Source organism: Notothenia rossii (assembly GCF_949606895.1).
Source record: "Notothenia rossii genome assembly, chromosome: 9".
Lineage (NCBI taxonomy): Eukaryota > Metazoa > Chordata > Actinopteri > Perciformes > Nototheniidae > Notothenia > Notothenia rossii.
Window position 1 is genome coordinate 6,599,300 of NC_136907.1, and position 17,613 is coordinate 6,616,912.

At 41.1% G+C, this 17,613-nt stretch overlaps 1 protein-coding gene across 1 annotated transcript; it reads right to left on the reverse strand.

The window, feature by feature from the left end:
* Window positions 1–46: 46 nt before the first annotated feature.
* On the reverse strand, window positions 47–17,578 carry slc37a2 (solute carrier family 37 member 2). The gene is made up of 18 exons (XM_079648131.1): window positions 16,980–17,578; window positions 14,538–14,619; window positions 14,229–14,319; window positions 12,880–12,958; window positions 12,652–12,787; window positions 9,501–9,577; window positions 7,944–8,110; window positions 6,929–6,966; window positions 6,679–6,849; window positions 5,297–5,387; window positions 3,254–3,316; window positions 2,652–2,737; window positions 2,331–2,379; window positions 1,978–2,051; window positions 1,466–1,544; window positions 962–1,059; window positions 776–840; window positions 47–372 (listed from the first exon to the last, which is right to left on the reverse strand). The coding sequence occupies exons 1-17, from the start codon at window positions 17,036–17,038 to the stop codon at window positions 784–786; spliced, it is 1,497 nt and encodes a 498-aa protein (XP_079504257.1). The 5' UTR covers window positions 17,039–17,578; the 3' UTR covers window positions 47–372; window positions 776–783.
* Between the last annotated feature and the right edge of the window lie 35 nt (window positions 17,579–17,613).

A 17,613-nucleotide genomic window follows, 5' to 3' on the forward strand; every position in this document is an offset into this window, starting at 1 on the left:
ATATAATGTGAAATGGTGATTGATGTAAAAACTTCAAAGACAGAAATGTAAAAAAAATGCACAGTTTAATGATAAAAGATTATTAAAACAAACAAGCAAAAAAGAGTAGATTAGTCATAAAAAAGGTTTGTCTCCATAAAGACATTTTGTCCTCTGCTTCAAAATAAGAAGAAGGCTTCAATTGTTCGTTTAGTGCCGTGAGTCTTCTGCTGGTGGCTCCGCTGGTTTCCATTCTGCTTAAACGGAAAAGGTTTGTCCCAAAGTATCCTGAGGTCAGTTTCTGCATTTTCCCTTGATTTCTTTGTTTGCACCGCAGTTTGATCATCTTTCAGATTGCTTTGAACCTGAAGTATGACATATTAGGAAATAAACCTGAGGAAAGACGTGAAACAGTTTATTAGCTTAGCTCAAAGACTGGAAACAGGAGATAAGGGTCTGGCTTTTTTTCCACAGTTATACGAATCTACATACTAGCATATCTAAAGAGCTCAAATTAATCATATTACAATCGATGAGCACATACTAACGAAAAAACTGACAAATGATAGCTTTCACAAAATGTTCTGCTTTTCTATTTAATACTATCCTACAACAAAAAAGATATAATATGTTAGTTAGTAGGGTTAAGTAACGTGCTGGTTGACAGATTTATTCCATTTGGACAGAGCCAGGCTGCTTCCAGTAAAGCTAAGTTTAACGCCTCCTGACTATTTTGTTTTGTTTGTTTAAAAAAAGCCTATATAATATGTTTAATTAAAATGCTATCAGTACTTACCCTCTGGCTCATGGGCTTCGTCGACACCAACCCTGAGCTTCTTTGTAAACAAGCCTGGTCAAAAACTGAAGACAAACAAACAAACAAACGAACAATGGGTCAGTCCGGGTGTTGCTACTGGACTTTTATAAGCAGTAATGACAAAAAGATCTTAAAGAGTTCAGGGAATGAAGGAGTGTTTCTGACCAGGCAGGCGAGGAGGTCTGCAGAGATGAGCATGTAGAAGACGTTGTTCCAGCCGGTGGGGGAGATCAGACCTGCTAACAGAGGACCCACCGCAGCACCTGGAGAACACACACACACACACACACACACACACACACACACACACACACACACACACACACACACACACACACACACACACACACACACACACACACACACACACACACACACACACACACACACACACACACACACACACACACACACACACACACAACTCTTTTAACATTAAGTAGTTTTTTACTTGTAGACTTTTTAGAAGCATTACCTAGAAAGCGTTATAAACTGCAAATGGGTTCATCAAATGTTCAATACAAAGGGAAGAGAGGAAAATGTAACGCCTGAAATCAAAAATAATATCTTAATATGGAATAATACAAGAGGTTTTGTTTTTGGTTCAGTCTGTTTGTTCGTCAGCAGGAATAATACAGGCTTGATCGGATCCGAAGCCTCCGTACGTACCTACTGAACCAGTCCCGTCAATAATGGCCGTTACTGTTGACAACGCTCTGGAGTTTCCTCTCAGACTCTCATGTGTTCCCTAGTTACACAAAACACAAAATAGAAAAGCATTATAATCACAATATACCAAAACGCATAAAATGGAAATACTTCAAAATGAAACCTGAAGAAGTGCCTGATTAAAAGTGCTTAGTTACATTCCACCACTGTAAAGACTTTAAGTAGCGAGTATGGTTTGAATGTGTAATCTATATAAGGCAGAGACTAGGGGATTCCCACTATCAGATTTAAATGTAAAGATTTGATATACAGTATTTGTCATTTGTAAATATTTTAAAATAGTCTTAAAAGAGTTTGTTAAAATAGCTTTAAACGTTTTTTGAAATATTGTATATGTTTTGCTACGTATTCTTCTTTCTGGGTCTTTGTATGCACATATACCAAAGTAAATTCCTCGTATGTGTAAACCTACTTGGTAAAACAACAAATTGTGATTCTTCATCAGGTCTTACCAGGTCAGCAGACACAGCCGTAGTGATGAGAGCGTACGGCCCGTTCACCAGGCCTCCACACAGCAGCAGCATACCTTCACATGGAGAAAAAACACTGTTTCTAAATCCATTTCCTTTCAATCAAAAAATCAATGTGTTTTCAACATTGTAGATAAATAAATTCAGTTTCAAAGTCAACTCATTTTGTGCTTTTTAAACAAAACAACCCTGCTTTCAGTTCAGAGGAAAGCATTAATCTTAGAAAGCATTTTTGGTAAAATCTCATACATTTTCTTTTTGAATTGGTTAATTATTGCGGGAAAAAATAAAACCTTACAGAGAGACCAAACTATAATTATTTTAAGTGCTTTTACCGACTGTAGCACCGATGCTGCTTTGCCCGATGTAATTATAGAGGAAAAGCTGAAACATGAAGAGAAAAAACATTAGCATGAATATTGCAAATAACACACAATAACACAATGGTTCAATTGGGCTCTCATTGTCTGTTTTTCTTTGGGCCGTCTGCAGTCCACTCACATTGACGAGGTTTAAACTGTGACTTGTCAGCTTTTGTGGCAGGGGATTACTGACTTTGATCAGTCCACAGAGCCACTGGTTGAAAAAGTGACTTTGCAAATGTGTCATCAAACTGTGCAGTTGTAAAATAATGAGATTTATTAGATAATACTCACCATTGGGGCTGCAGCGATCAACATGAAGCAGCAGGTCGTCGCTCTCCCACCCGTGTAGTCCGACACCAGGCCTGCCGCGATGCCGCCTGCAAGCGCACACACACACACACACACACACACACACACACACACACACACACACACACACACACACACACACACACACACACACACACACACACACACACACACACACACACACACACACACACACACACACACACACACACACACAGGTCAGGTGTATCTAAAATGTCACTTTGCTATGTTCTTAGTCAAACATGATATTAAGAAGGAACCCCATTTCAAAATAACAATTTTTTTTAAACTTGAAGCAGATCGATAGACCTTAGGTTCATTAGAGATGTCCTCTTGTAATGATAACAGAAACAATATGATCAGAGCTTCTGCTTTGATCTATTCATGATTTTAGAGGTACTGATTAGCAGACCGGATGTTTTCCTTGCAATGACAAGGTCTAAGCTGAAGATTATGGAAGCAAACAAATAATTTAAATCTTCTTAATTTTCTCCCTCTATTTCTTCCCTCATAAACACGTTGGATAAAGTCACATGATCAACCTGTTGAGACTCAAAGCTTACCAACGATTCCTCCAACATCAAACAGCGTTGACATGTCGCCGGCCTCTTTTGCGTCAAAATGTGCTGAAGATGAAAAAAAAAATCTCAAATTAAAAATGATTAAATGATGTAGGTTAAACCCAAGCGACAAACTCTGGGGAAGAGCCGGGACGCTAATACGGAAGTGCCTCAAACTGCAGTTCATCTAGTGGCCAGTAGGAGCAGTCTGCAGAAGGGAGCAATTTCCATAGACCCCCATGTTAAAATGCCCAACTTTACAGCAGAAATAAACATGTTTACATCGTGGTTCAAAAAACCATATTCTCTGTATAGTTAGATCCCCCCTTCATGAATATGGATTGGGGGAGTGAATCTTTTCTCAACTCATCTGTTTGATTCATATTAAGCCTTAAAGCTTTTGCATAAATTAGGGCGTGGTCACTTTGATGGACATGTACATGCCTCACTGTCAGCTAACAGCAACTTTTCCACTCTGCTAGGCTACAACCATAGAGGCTACAACGTTAGTTAGTCATAGTACTGTACTTGACCCTTTAGCTTTAGCCGTGTTCGTGGTAATTGTGCCTTTTAGGGAATATTGTTACAAATACCAGACAATTAAAATGTCGTGCTGTGCGCTTGAATATACTAACATAACTTCCAAGAAGTCTAAAATGATAATATTATACATGTTAATCCCGTTCGCAGGTGTTTGTGTGCTTGATAGCTTAGCTTGTTACTTATTAGCCAGCTAAGGACGTAACCCTTTATACATACATATACATTTTAGTTTATGATTCAGCCTTGGGTAAGACTTTTATAGTCTATGGCTATGACCCCCATAATGCTAAACGGGAGCAAATGTTAATAGGGGACCAAATTATCCCAGTGGTGGCCTCCAGAACTAATGGAGCCGCAGGGGGCTAACTCCAGCCGGCGTCCCGGAGCTAGCCCACTGCGGCTCCGTTAGGTCCGGGTAGTGGAGTCCGTCTTTTCTCAACGTGTGAATGACAAGCATTAACAATAACACAATATAGCTAATTCTCTTGCAGATTGTCTCATTTGATTATGAATGCAACGTTTATATAGGGGAACTACACTGTTAGCAGTAACTTGGTATGCATGTATTTCATGTTAGCTTAGCTTCTTAGCCTGAGCTAGCTCTGTTTACTTCCAGTTCGGAGGCAGCAGGTCCCGCCTCGGCTCCGCCTCTTTGCCCTTATTTGGAGCAGGCGAGATTAGACTCTGACGTCGCTGTTCGTGGCCGACTCCGCCTACTAAAGGCCCAGATACAGCGGCCCGAAATCGGCAGTAAATGGGAGTCAGGCCGAACATGAGCGTGGGCACGCCCTATTCGGAGTGGTGTGCGCCGCACCGTCGGGTCTTTTCTGCCGACCTGACGCCTTTTCTCGCCGATTCGGGAACACCACCGGAAGTCGGACAAAGGGATAACACTGATTGGCTGTTCAGCTAGCGAATCAGTGCATGAGAAGCGTTAACGGAAGTGAGGGAGGTAAACAAATGATTTAACACAAGCGTGAGTCCAAGGGCTGCTAGCTCCAGTACCTCCCGTTCGTCCTGCCTCTGTTCGTTCATGTTTTCAATGGACGAGAGTGAAAATGGAAAGAAAAACGCTATTTGTTGTTTGTTTATATCACGGAGTCTGTTCTTCTTCTCTGTGTTCCGGTTGTTCCGGTTGTTGCCTCTTTTGAATGATGAATACACACTACCGCCGCCTGCTGGTAAGGAGAGTTATTGCCACTCACGCATGCGCAATTCATACGTGCTCGGCTCGGATTTGCGGTGTGTTCCAGTGCGCGAAGTCGGCAAATACGCAGGAGAGTCCGGCGACGCAACAGTCGGTGTCGGTGTCGGCGACTTCTCAGGTGACTGGCCGGTGTATCTGGGCCTTACGGGCTTCTCTGCAACTCTGCAGAATCCTATGGGTGACGTCAAAGACACTACGTCCATTTATATATACAGTCTATGGTTAAACCATATGACATGGATGATAGTATCTCGAATTAGAACAACATTAAATAAAGACAGTGTGCTAATACATACCAACATTTGAGATGTAGAGAGGCAGCCAGTACAGGAAGGTGTAGCTGACCAGCTTAGCGAACAGCAGGCAGAGAGAAAACTCCACTACTCCCTGTGTGAGAAAAAAACACCTTTATTATCCCAACATGTCTCTATTATCACACTGCTATGACTCACAATCTCTCTGCCTCTCTAGATACGTTATAATTGAATATTTGCACTTTTGTTCCATAACTGCTGCACAGCAATTTCTCTCAGGATAAAGGAATATAATATTGTCTTATCGCCCCCTTTAGTAAATTAAAGGTTCTTCTCACTATAGCAAGCGCAAACCATTATCTCTAGAATCAATCCTGAAAATGTCATTATTATAGCTGTAATGTTCACTAACAAGGAAGGGGAAACTAGTCAGTATATAACAAGAATGAAACAAGCTGAATTAAACTTGAAGCACTTAATAAACTTGAATATTGTAAATCTTGTTTCAATCAGTGATACAAAAAATACTAAGTGTTTATTTTGTATGTGATTATTCCATCTTTTAACTTGTTCTCATTGTCTTAGTTCTGCTTTAAAAAAGTGTCCAAATGCCTCAGTGTTATTCCTCACATCGCCACTAGATGATAGCAAAGCAAAGGATTTAAAAATTCTACACACAACTCTTCTATTTCTTTGATACAAGTTCTGGGTATAAAATATATTTCCATTATATCTGTTTCAACTGCAATACTTTGACAGTAATTCAGAGTATTTGAATATCAGAAGTTTCACAGTGATTAGGCGCTTCCACACCGGAGTACTTTTCCTATTTAGTTCCGATAGTTCCTAGGATTTTGCGTTCACACCAAAAAGAGAACTTAGTTCATGAGAACTTTTGCCCCCTTTTCAGACCCTGCCAGAGAGCAGGTACTTTCCTGGGGAGAAAAAAGTTCCAATTTCTGATTGGCTGGGCGAATTGCAAACCACGCCACGTAAAACTTTTTTTTTGTTTTGCGAAGCCGCCATTTTATTTACTGGCATTACCATTATTAGCATTAGCCCAGCGCACAAACGCAGAGAGACTAACTTATGGCAACACAAAATAAAACGTGGGAGCGGTGGAGATGAGGAGGTGTCGGCGTTCTGGCGATTTACTCAGAAGGCTTCAGTAGAAGCTGCTGGACTTCCGGCCTGGGTCTTCGGGTGGCAGTATACGCCGTGAAGTTGTTTGCGGCCTGCCAGTAAACCCAAAGCAGAAGAAGAAGAAGTGATGTCAGCGGCTTCATTTGCCTAATCCTCCCTCAGGGACTTATTCCGGTGTGAACGCGATCGGTTCTTAGTTCCATGGGGGGTACTAAGTGCTGGGTACTAAGTATGACAACTTGGTGTGAAAGTGGCTAATGATAACATTCGCCCTCACTCACAGGTATGCTGAGAGCTTCACAGAAGCTAATGGCCTCGGTGGGCTCCACTGTGACCTCTGAAGGCTCCACTGTGACCTCTGAAGGCTCCACGTTGATGGCACCATTGGCAGTTCTGTCGATATGAGACGAATTCTGCAGGAGAGGCTCCGTCTCGCTGCTCTGCTGTTCCCTCTGACAACACAAACACACATGCATGAGATCGAGCATTGTCAGAACAATATGGAAGATCAGTGTTTGTGTTGTAGCTCACATGGCGATGAGGAGTAGTGCAGTTTACGTCTTCAGGTTCTGATTAACAGAGAGGAAAAGATTCAATTAGAAGCAGCATTCAGGTTTGACAAGATATATGAAAAACAGGATACACCGTGTCTAATCTTCCAGCTCCCAGTCTTTGTGCTGAGCCACAGTAAACATGACTCACACTTTTCCGAAGCAGGAAATGAATAGTCCATATGTTATGGTAAGAGAGGGATACACCAACTGATCACACCAAAAGTTTACTGTCAACAATTTTGATACTCAATTAACCGTTATGCATTATGTTGTGATAATCCAAAGTGAGTTAAAATAAAGTTATCTTTGATGGTTTATTAATCCACACACACCCCTCCCCCCCCCCCCCGATGGGAAGCGTATGGGGGAGGCTGGCACACATCATTCTCCCTTTCATAGTGTTATCTCTTTCACAAACGGGGTGTCCGCTGAAATGTTTCACATGAAAATAGGAGACAGTTTTAAAGATATGAAAATACAGAAATGCAATTAGAACAATGTATGTGGCAAATGCACTGCAAGGCCACGCTGGAAGCTCCATGCAGAGTTTCAACATCACAGAGTGCAGAATGAACACAAGTGTGGTGAAATGAGAGTATCATTTGATAAAGGGATAAAAACAAAACACTGTACGTTCCCTTTAAATGTGGTGATGGTGCTGTAGCGCTGTTAAACATTAACCTTTAAAGTTACAGCTGACAAAAACTGTTTGTATTACAAACATGAGGTCAAGTGCAATCTTGACTGGGCAGGTTCGTCTGACATTAGCACAGGCGGAGCTAAGAAAAACTCCACCACATAAATAACCTTTTTGACTTTTATCATGCAGGTGTGTCTAATGCCTCTGTGGAGCTTGGTGTGTGTGTGTGTGTGTGTGTGTGTGTGTGTGTGTGTGTGTGTGTGTGTGTGTGTGTGTGTGTGTGTGTGTGCGTGTGTGCGTGCGTGCGCGTGTGTGTGTGTGTGTAGGTTTAACCAATGAAAAAGAAACGTACTCTCAACCAGGAAGAAGAAGCACAGGACCCCAGTGGAGGCGATGATGAGTCCCGGGACAATGAAGGACAATCCCCAGGCCGAGGACACAAAGGCTCCTGCGATGAGCGAGCCCAGGATGTTTCCCACCGAGGTGTGGGAGTTCCACACGCCCATGATGAAGCCACGTCTGAGGAGCAAATCACAAAAACCGAGGCCATGAATTCTCTAGGCTTTATAAAATCTCTTTAACAAATGTTTTATTTTAGTGCAATATGTTGGGGGATGCAAATCTTAAGCAGTTCCCTTAGTCCTTTAAGTAATTTGCCATATTTAATACATTGATTCAGTAGAAGTACTCTCGGAAAAACGCTGTGTTGTAAAATGATTAACACTAGAACCGCCAACCGGTCAATTTTACCCGCAGCTGTTTTTTGATTGTATGTAACTTTTTTTCAATAAAATCTTAAAGTCTCCCAGTCCGTGACTTTTCCTGAAAGTGTGTTATGTAGCACCCTCTGTTGTAAAAAATGGTTAATATGAAGTCAGATTGAAAAAATTGCCAAAGAAATTGCCATTTATACCTATATCCGCCAGCGGGTAATATTTACCTCATAGAAAATGCAGCGTAAACATGACGTGTTGCTATAGCAACGCCTTTTGTCTACTGCGGTTCCTTATAGATAGAGAGATATATAGAGAGAGATTTGTACCTAAACAAAACACGAGTCTAACACCAAGCGTTTAAATCAGCACTGGTAGCGATATTTTATACTTCATGCTATCTGCACAAACTATATCATATGAAAAGCTGAGAGTCCACAGATTCTATTGGTATAAGTTTCATCCCTGTGCGATCAAAACTCACTGTTCTACATGATAAATAAAAGAACATTGTACCTTGAAAATCAATAGCTGTTCAATTTGACCCGTTGGCGGTTCTAGTGTTAACAAAAAATAACCTTAAAAAATATAAATAAACAAGATTCTTCAGTTCATTACAGTGCAGGTTAAATGATATACGGCTTAATCGGATTCCTCCAGGTGGCCTGGCTTCTTTTATGCACGTACACATAATCAGTTTCCATATAAACTTAGTTTAAATCTTCTTTAATCAGCTGTTCTGATTGACGTTGTTTTTTTTAAACTGAAAGGGTTTTATTACAATTTGAAATAGGTTATGCCTCAAAAGAAGAAGGATATATTGCACTTGACAGTGAAACAGGAACCTGATCCTATTTGAATATGCACATGTGTTGATGATTAGCTTATAGTTGTTTGAACCCATATCTGTTGAACTGTTGCTCAGCGCTAACTTTGTCCCTTTCTGCCCTTCACATTGTATTCTGACTGCGCCCAACCAACTTTTTCTGGCAGGGGGTTTGTAACTTTTGAACAGTGGTGTGAATTTGAGGGGCTGATTATATATATTTTATGGATGTGATGCTTGTGGTCTGAGATAACTCAAACCCAGGTCTCACTGGGCTGTCAAAAACGTGACTAATGAGCATGTGTGAGTTAGCCAGCTACAAATACATCACAGCATAGTCAGCAGGACTTTGTCGCCGTGCAGTACTCACTTCCCCTTTCCAAACCAGTTGCCGACGCAGGCCACGACTGCAGGCCAGCCGGTGGTCTGCATGATGCCGTTAAAGACCTGCAGAGAGAAGCAACCAGAGTTCACTGACTGCATCAAAGCCTCCTAACACGGGAACAAGCCTACATGATTTCAATAAAAAAGCATAAAAGATGAGAATGAGAGAAGGCAAGCGAGAAGCGGGTCTTAACATTCCCACGCCAAACCTACAGGACTGTCTCAGAAAATTAGAATATTGTGATAAAGTTCTTTATTTTCTGTAATGCAATTAAAAAAACAAAAATGTCATACATTCTGGATTCATTACAAATCAACTGAAATATTGCAAGCCTTTTATTATTTTAATATTGCTGATTATGGCATACAGCTTAAGAAAACTCAAAAATCCTATCTCAAAAAATTAGAATAGTTCCTCAGACCAAGTAAAAAAAAAAGATTTATAACAGCAAAACACAATCAAACATTTGAAAATGTCCATTAATGCACTCAGTACTTGGTTGGGAATCCTTTTGCACGGATTACTGCATCAATGCGGCGTGGCATGGAGGCAATCAGCCTGTGGCATTGCTGGGGTGTTATGGATGCCCAGGATGCTTCAATAGCGGCCTTTAGCTCATTAGCATTGTTGGGTCTGGTGTCTTTCAGCTTCTTCTTCACAATACCCCACATATTCTCTATGGGGTTCAGGTCAGGGGAATTTGCAGGCCAATCGAGGACAGTAATGCCATGGTCAGTACACCAGTTACTGGTGGTTTTGGCACTGTGGGCAGGTGCCAGATCATGCTGGAAAATGAATTCCTCATCTCCATAGAGCTTTTCAGCAGACGGAAGCATGTAGTGCTCTAAAATCTCTTGGTACACAGCTGCATTTACTCTGGGCTTGATGAAACACAGTGGACCAACACCAGCAGCTGACATGGCTCCCCAAACCATCGCTGACTGTGGGAACTTCACACTGGATTTCAAGCAACTTGGATTTTGCTCCTCTCCAGCCTTTCTCCAGACTCTGGCGCCTTGACTTCCAAATGAAATACAAAACTTGCTTTCGTCTGAAAAGAGGACTTTGGACCACTGTGCAACTGTCCAGTGTTTCTTTTCCTTAGCCCAAGTCAGACGCCTCTTCCGTTGTCTTGAGTTCAGAAGTGGCTTGACCATGGGAATACGGCTATTGTAGCCCATTTCCCAGACACGTCTGTGAACAGTGACTTTTGATACCTGGACTCCAGCTTCAGTCCACTGTCTTTGAAGCTCCCCCAAATTCTGGAAGCGACTCTTCTTCACAATGCTGTTAAGGCTGCGGTCATCTCTCTTGGTTGTGCAGCGTTTCCTGCCACATTTCCCCCTTCCAACAGACTTTTTGTGGATGTGCTTTGAAACTGCACTCTGTGAACAGCTTGCTCTTTGAGAAATGTCTTTTTGTGTCTTACCCTCCTGATGGAGGGTGTCAATGACGGTCCTCTGGACAGCAGTCAGATCAGCAGTCTTCCCCATACTTGTGATTTAGTTTACTGAACCAAGCTGAGTGTTTTTCAAGGCTCAGGAAACCCTTGCAGGTGTTTCGAGTTAATTAGACGATTCAAGTGATTCGTTGAACACCCTACTAGTATACTTTTTCATGATATTCTAATATTTAGAGATAGGATATTTGAGTTTTCTTAAGCTGTATGCCATAATCAGCAATATTAAAATAATAAAAGGCTTGCAATATTTCAGTTGATTTGTAATGAATCCAGAATGTATGACATTTTTGTTTTTTTAATTGCATTACAGAAAATAAAGAACTTTATCACAATATTCTAATTTTCTGAGACAGTCCTGTATATAAGCCCAAACACACTCCTGCAGTCACATGAGTCGCTGAGAGTCATGTGAAGTTTGACTAAGCAACCATGAGATCCCTTAAGGTCAGAACTCACAGAGCTCACACTGATCACACCTGTGGTGGGGGAATCTCTCTTGTTACATTTTTTTCCTTACATGTCATTTGTTCAATGCTTTTATCTAAAGCGACTTACATACTCAATACTGTGGACAATCACCACAGGAGCAATTTGGGGTGAAGTGTCTCAGGGACAAAACGACATGCTGACTGCAGGGGGGCTTGAACCTGTGATCCCATGATCCCCCTGATCCGATCACCAACGCACTAACCCACTGCGCCACACGCCTCCTTTGTGTTGAATAGGAGTTAATACTCATTAACGTTCTAATGAGGTTTAATTGTTTACAGGGTGAGGAATATTTCTAACTATATTTCCCCAGAGGTTGTTTAATTTACTTGAGGAATTTGACTCCAGGGGTCATGTGAGGGTGTGGAGGTCAGCTGACACAGAACAGCATTGAATGCATAAGCAAGAGAAGGTGAGTTCTGTATTGAATAGCACATGCCGTGTTGGATCAGTCTAATACAGTCTTACCAGCTTTTCCAAAGTTACGGCTGGTAAAAAGGAAAGAGTGAGTGTAAATAAATATCATGAGGTTTACGACTGTTGACAAAACACTTTGAACTTTTGGTGATTCTGACGGCCATTTTTATGACATTTATGACATTCAAGACACAAACCTGGCTCTCTACTTGTTCCCGAGGTGAAAATGCTCTAACAGGACTGACCGTGCAGGCTGCCGGTGTGGTCAAAGGGACTTTTGAAGAAAAAACTGAAGTGAAACAACAACTCTTCTGATTATGCCTGAGTTTGCCCTGAGTAAGCATCCACACAGAGACGTATTAAGGAAGGAGAGACCAGTGAAACCTAGACTGTGAGTGGAAGTGAATCATCAAATCACTTTTGTTGTTTTCTGAAACGACAAAGTGCTGTGGCCGACGCCCTGACTGGCAGAGTCACATATATCATAGGGGTCTTCAGTTGCTTTGACTTCTATCCTCTTTATTCCAACTACTGCACCACAATTAAATCTAGCAAGCTAATTCTCTGTGGGATTTGCCTTTTTATGTATCATCACACACACACTTTTGTTGTTGCCAATATTCATTCAAACAAACGTAAAACCAATTCAGTAGGTTTCACAGCAATCTGGAGATGCTGTGTGCATGTGGACATTCTGTTGGGGGAGTGTTTTGTTTTGTTCTCAGGGAGTGAAAGAAAACGCATACATTTGTGATGTTGTGTCTTTACCTGGATGACCGCATAGTAATAAATCGAGTGGATTTTCAAGTAGAAGCCGAGGCCAAACAGACATGTGAAAATTCCACTCATTATCATCCCAAAACTCAGGTAATACCGCAGAGGCAGGCGCTCTCCAAATATCCCACTGCGAACACAATAAATGAGTCAGTAGAGCACACAAACCCACACTCAGACACAAAGGCAGAATAATGTGTGCAAGTCCCAACAAACACAAACCTGAAAAACATGCCGATGGCATAGGCCACAAGGAAGCAGTTATCCAGGATCCCAAACAGGGTCTGGTAGTTGTCCTGGTCTAGAGGGGAGAGACAGAGGAAACCATTAGCTTCCTCCATACCACCATTTAGAGTCCTGCATGTTTCATCAGCATCACTACACTCACTTTCGTTGTGTGCGATTAAATTAGAGATTAAATGCATTCTTATATTGTATATATCATTTCTGTCAATAATGCAAACAAGAGGTCAGGTTTACGCGGAAGAAGGTCATTTGCCACTATACAAAAAGTCCTACTGAGTGCACACATTATAAACGATATCATGTTTATGGAGCTACAAAACGAAACGAGAAGAACTCGAAATACTTGGCTGTGTTATATTAACAGGAAATACGTTTAAGGCAAAGCACGTTTATGTATATATATTATAGCACCTTTCAACACAAGGCAATTCAAGGTGCTTTACAAAAATGAAAGACATTAAGAAAATGGCATTTAAAAACCGTCATTAAAAAGCAAAGATAATCAAATAAACATTAAAACACGAAATACACTAATACAAGTTACAGTGCAATTTAAGATGTGAATAGTTCAATTAAAAGCAGCGGCAAAAATACAAGTCTTCAGCCTGGATTTCAAAGTAGTCAGAGTTGCAGCGGACCTGCAGGTTTCTGGGAGTTTGTTCCAGATATTTGGAGCATAATAACTGAACGCTGCTTCTCCATGTTTAGTTCTGACTCTGGGGACAGAAAGCTGACCAGTCCCTGAAGACCTGAGAGATCTGGATGGTTCATCATTTAGCAGGAGGTCAGAAATGTATTTTGGGCCTAAACCATTCAGTGCTTTATAAACCAGCAGCAGTATTTTGAAATCTATTCTTTGACACACAGGAAGCCAGTGTAAGGACTTCAGAACAGGAGTGATGTGATCCACTCTCTTAGTGTCAGTGAGGACTCAAGGATTTAACATAACAGAACAACATATTGTTTGGATTTCTGAAGTTATTATTTGGGAAAGTGACACGCCCATACAGTTTCATTTTGTCCCAGCTAGGAGAAGCTCCTGTTTCATTGTTGCATTGCAATGTGAACGAACACCGACAAGCATTGACTTGTATTTTTATTTTCTGTTTTTGAAATCATTACATAGACTGAAAACCTGCTTAGTAAGTAACATTTAGGACAGTTAATAGCAGTGTGGTTTAAGTGGCCTTGCTGAGCTGACAATGTATCCAGTGCACCAGAGACTTTCTGCACTAAGTGAATGTTGATATACTAAAAAAGAGTCTGCAATGCCTACTCATAAGTGAAGTGAGCGAACTAGAGTGGAAATCAAATAAAAGACTTACCAAAGGGCGCCCAGTCACACCACGTCTCATTATTGGTTATGTTAAGGTCTGCCGGCCGAATGACTGTGGAACAATTTCTGTGCAGCTCACCCTGAGAATCAGACAGACAAACATAACAGGAAGAAGGTTAAGTGACACGGTTATTATTGCCCTCCCAGATACAGTACGATACAACATGAGATGTGATAAGATCTGAGTCCAATGTGTGTAATTCAAGAGCCTATTTCTGGCAGCATTTGACCCCTGACCCACACGTGTCACGTCCCTGCTAAGACAGTAGATAACAAAGAATTGAGTTGTCCTAGTCACCTTAACAATGCTGATAGGTTTCCGTGAAAGATGGTAGGCCGTGTAGAAGAGGAAGGTGAGGAAAAGAATAAAACCGCGATAACTGCAAGAGAGAGATAAAAGAGGATGTTGAGGACAATTCTTTCTGATAACACATCAAAAGGTCTAAAGTAATGTGGTGTATAACTGCAATTTAAGTACATTGTTACAACAGAATACATTTCATCTGACTTTAATTGTAATATTTTGAAAAGTGACCAGAGCTCTTGCTGTTATCAAAGTGGTTTTATATAAAGAAATGACTGTATGAACATAAAAACAAGAGATATTTCTATGTGTAATGCTTTCTTTAGCGGAAACACAGTACAGCATGACATGTATCAACTGTGTTCAATCTGGGGGGTTTCAGAGGAGGGGTAAAGAGGAGGGGTAAAGAGGCAAAGACTGGAGAAAATAAGGAATTCAGGAAGATGAAGGCTTCCTTTATGTTTCTCCTTCTTTCATACCACTTTAATCATCTGACAACCCCTCAAGGTAATCGTGTGACCCTTTGGAGGGGCTCACCCATGTATTCAATTGTAACTTAAACAGAATGCATTCATATTACCATCCTAATATTAGTTGAATGTTTTATGTAAGGACTTTTCATTGCATGAAGGATGTGAGCAGTAACCTGACACAAAGTCAGCCAAAACTGAACTTTATTGCAGGTCGGTTGTAATGTTTTGTTATTTTAAGTGTCTGCCGCCCGGCAGTGGCTCAGTCAGTAGGGGCTTGGACTGTGAGACGTAGGGTTGCCGGTTCAAGTCCCCGACCAGACCTAAATATGGAGTGTTGACTGCTACTTGGAGACGTCCCAGTTCACCTCCTGCCCTGCCGTGGTGCCCTTGAGCAAGGTACCGGACACCCCCCTTCCCCCCTCACTCCCATTGCTCCCTGGGCGCTGTACAATAGCTGCCCACTGCTCCTAGTACTAGACTCCTGGCACTAGGATGGGTTAAAAGCAGAGAACACATGTCACTGTGTGTGCTGTGTGCTCTGCATGTGTGACCATTAAAGAGGGTTTCACCCCTCCCATTCTATTCTATTATTATCTCATTTGTTTGCTTAAGATTGTACAGGTGTATCCAACGTGTTATCCAATGTTACATCCAAGTGTAATGACTCATTTACACAATGTTGACCTTCTTTATCTCTCCATTGTTATTTTATTCTTCCCATATACAAGGAACATAGCATAACAATGTGACACATTTTTTATTAAGATGAACAAATCATTCACTACATCACGTGCAGCAAACAGACAGCTAGTACATGTGGGATTTGTTGTCCTGTTTTACAATATACATGTACCTGTTATTTTCCAGAGGTGGGAGAAGTACTCAGATCTTGTACTTGAGTAAAAGTAGAAGTACCAGAGTGTAGGAATACTCTGTTACAGTAAAAGTCCTGCATTCAAAAATGTTACTCAAGTAAAAGTATTGGCATCAAAATCTAGTCAAAGTAGCGACAGTAAAAGTAGTCATTGTGCAGATTGGTCCATTTCAGAATAATATATATGATATGTTTTATAATGATTGATCATGAAAGTGTTCTCAAAGCTGGTAAAGGTGCAGCTAGTTTGAATGACTTTGTATACTGCAGGGTAGCTTGTGGATTTACTCCAGGTGGAACTAAAGTCTGATTTAACACTTGATTATATTTCACATCATTCATCGACATCTGTAAAGTAACTAAAGGTATTAAATACATGTAGTGGAGTAAAAGTACACCATTTACCTCTGAACTGTAGTGGAGTAGAAGTACAAAGTAGCAGAAAATGGAAATACTCAAGTAAAGTACAAGTACCTCAAAATTGTATTTAAATCAGTATTTGAGTGCATGTACTTCCCACCTTTTCTTTTCATGCTGGGTGTGAGCTTTATTACTAAACTGCTGGGCCATCAGTGTCTTGATTGTTGTGAAATCATCAAACGAAATAAATGACTAATGTCCTGAATGTGAAAGGATAACTGAAACTGAAGTGTTATTACAATAAAGCGCCACTTTGATTTTTCAAATTCTTGGAATTCTTGATTTTGTCGACTGTATCGATTCGTTAAAGGTCAAATGTATATCGATGAGAGAGAAAGCTTTAAAATGTCACTTTTGTGTATGTAGTTAGTTTGGCGTGGCTGTTGTTTTTCACATCAGAACCAAAACGCTCCTGCTACCACGACGAAAACAAGCGGTGGTGGAGAGTGTGGAACAAGTAGCAGGATGTTGTGGTGTACTTATTTATAAAGTAAACACTGGGTTAACTGCCACCCCCCCCCCCCCCCCATCACAAATTCTCAGAATGTATGTTTATCAACCAGGTTAAGCCAATCATTCACAGCAAATAGATAACACACAGACGGCCAACGGCTGTAATTAGGATGCCATTAACTATGACTGTGGAGAACAAAAGGAATGGAAACTTACCAACCATCTCGAGAAAAGGACGTGAGAAACCGCATCCCGGGAGCCAGGGGCGACTTCATTTTTCAATGAAAACTTGAGTAAAACTTTAAAAAGCGTCAGATTTCAGGCATGTCCTCGGAGTCCTAATATCGCAGTTGAGGGCACTGTTGGTAGCCAAGTTACCGGCTGGTTATTAATGGTTTGTAACGGTTGAACCCGTAGAAGAGTTCGCTAGCTTTTAACGTAAAGCAATAACTTGTTTTATGCTAGCTAATGTTTAAGACAATGTGTTAGCTGAAGCAATACAAAAGTAACTGTGTAGCGTCACGGTCCGTGATACAGTCCGTAAACATCCAGCATTCCTCCATACTGTCCCGCCGGCTGAGAGTTTATATTATGCCCCAGATCCGGAGGGCCAGCCTTCATCTGTGCAGCCGTACGAATTCAGACAAGGAGGCGGCGAAGGTTGTGAGTAAGATTTAAAAAAGATTAATATTTTTAGCCTAAGTGTGTTATTCCATAAGGTTTTCCAGACGGTGGCTCCTGGCTTCCATGTGACTCCATTCCGCTCTGACGTCACGACAAACAGGAAGCAGCGAGTGTACGAAACAGCTGATACTCCCCTTGTAAAAAATACAAAATTGTAGTAATAGTA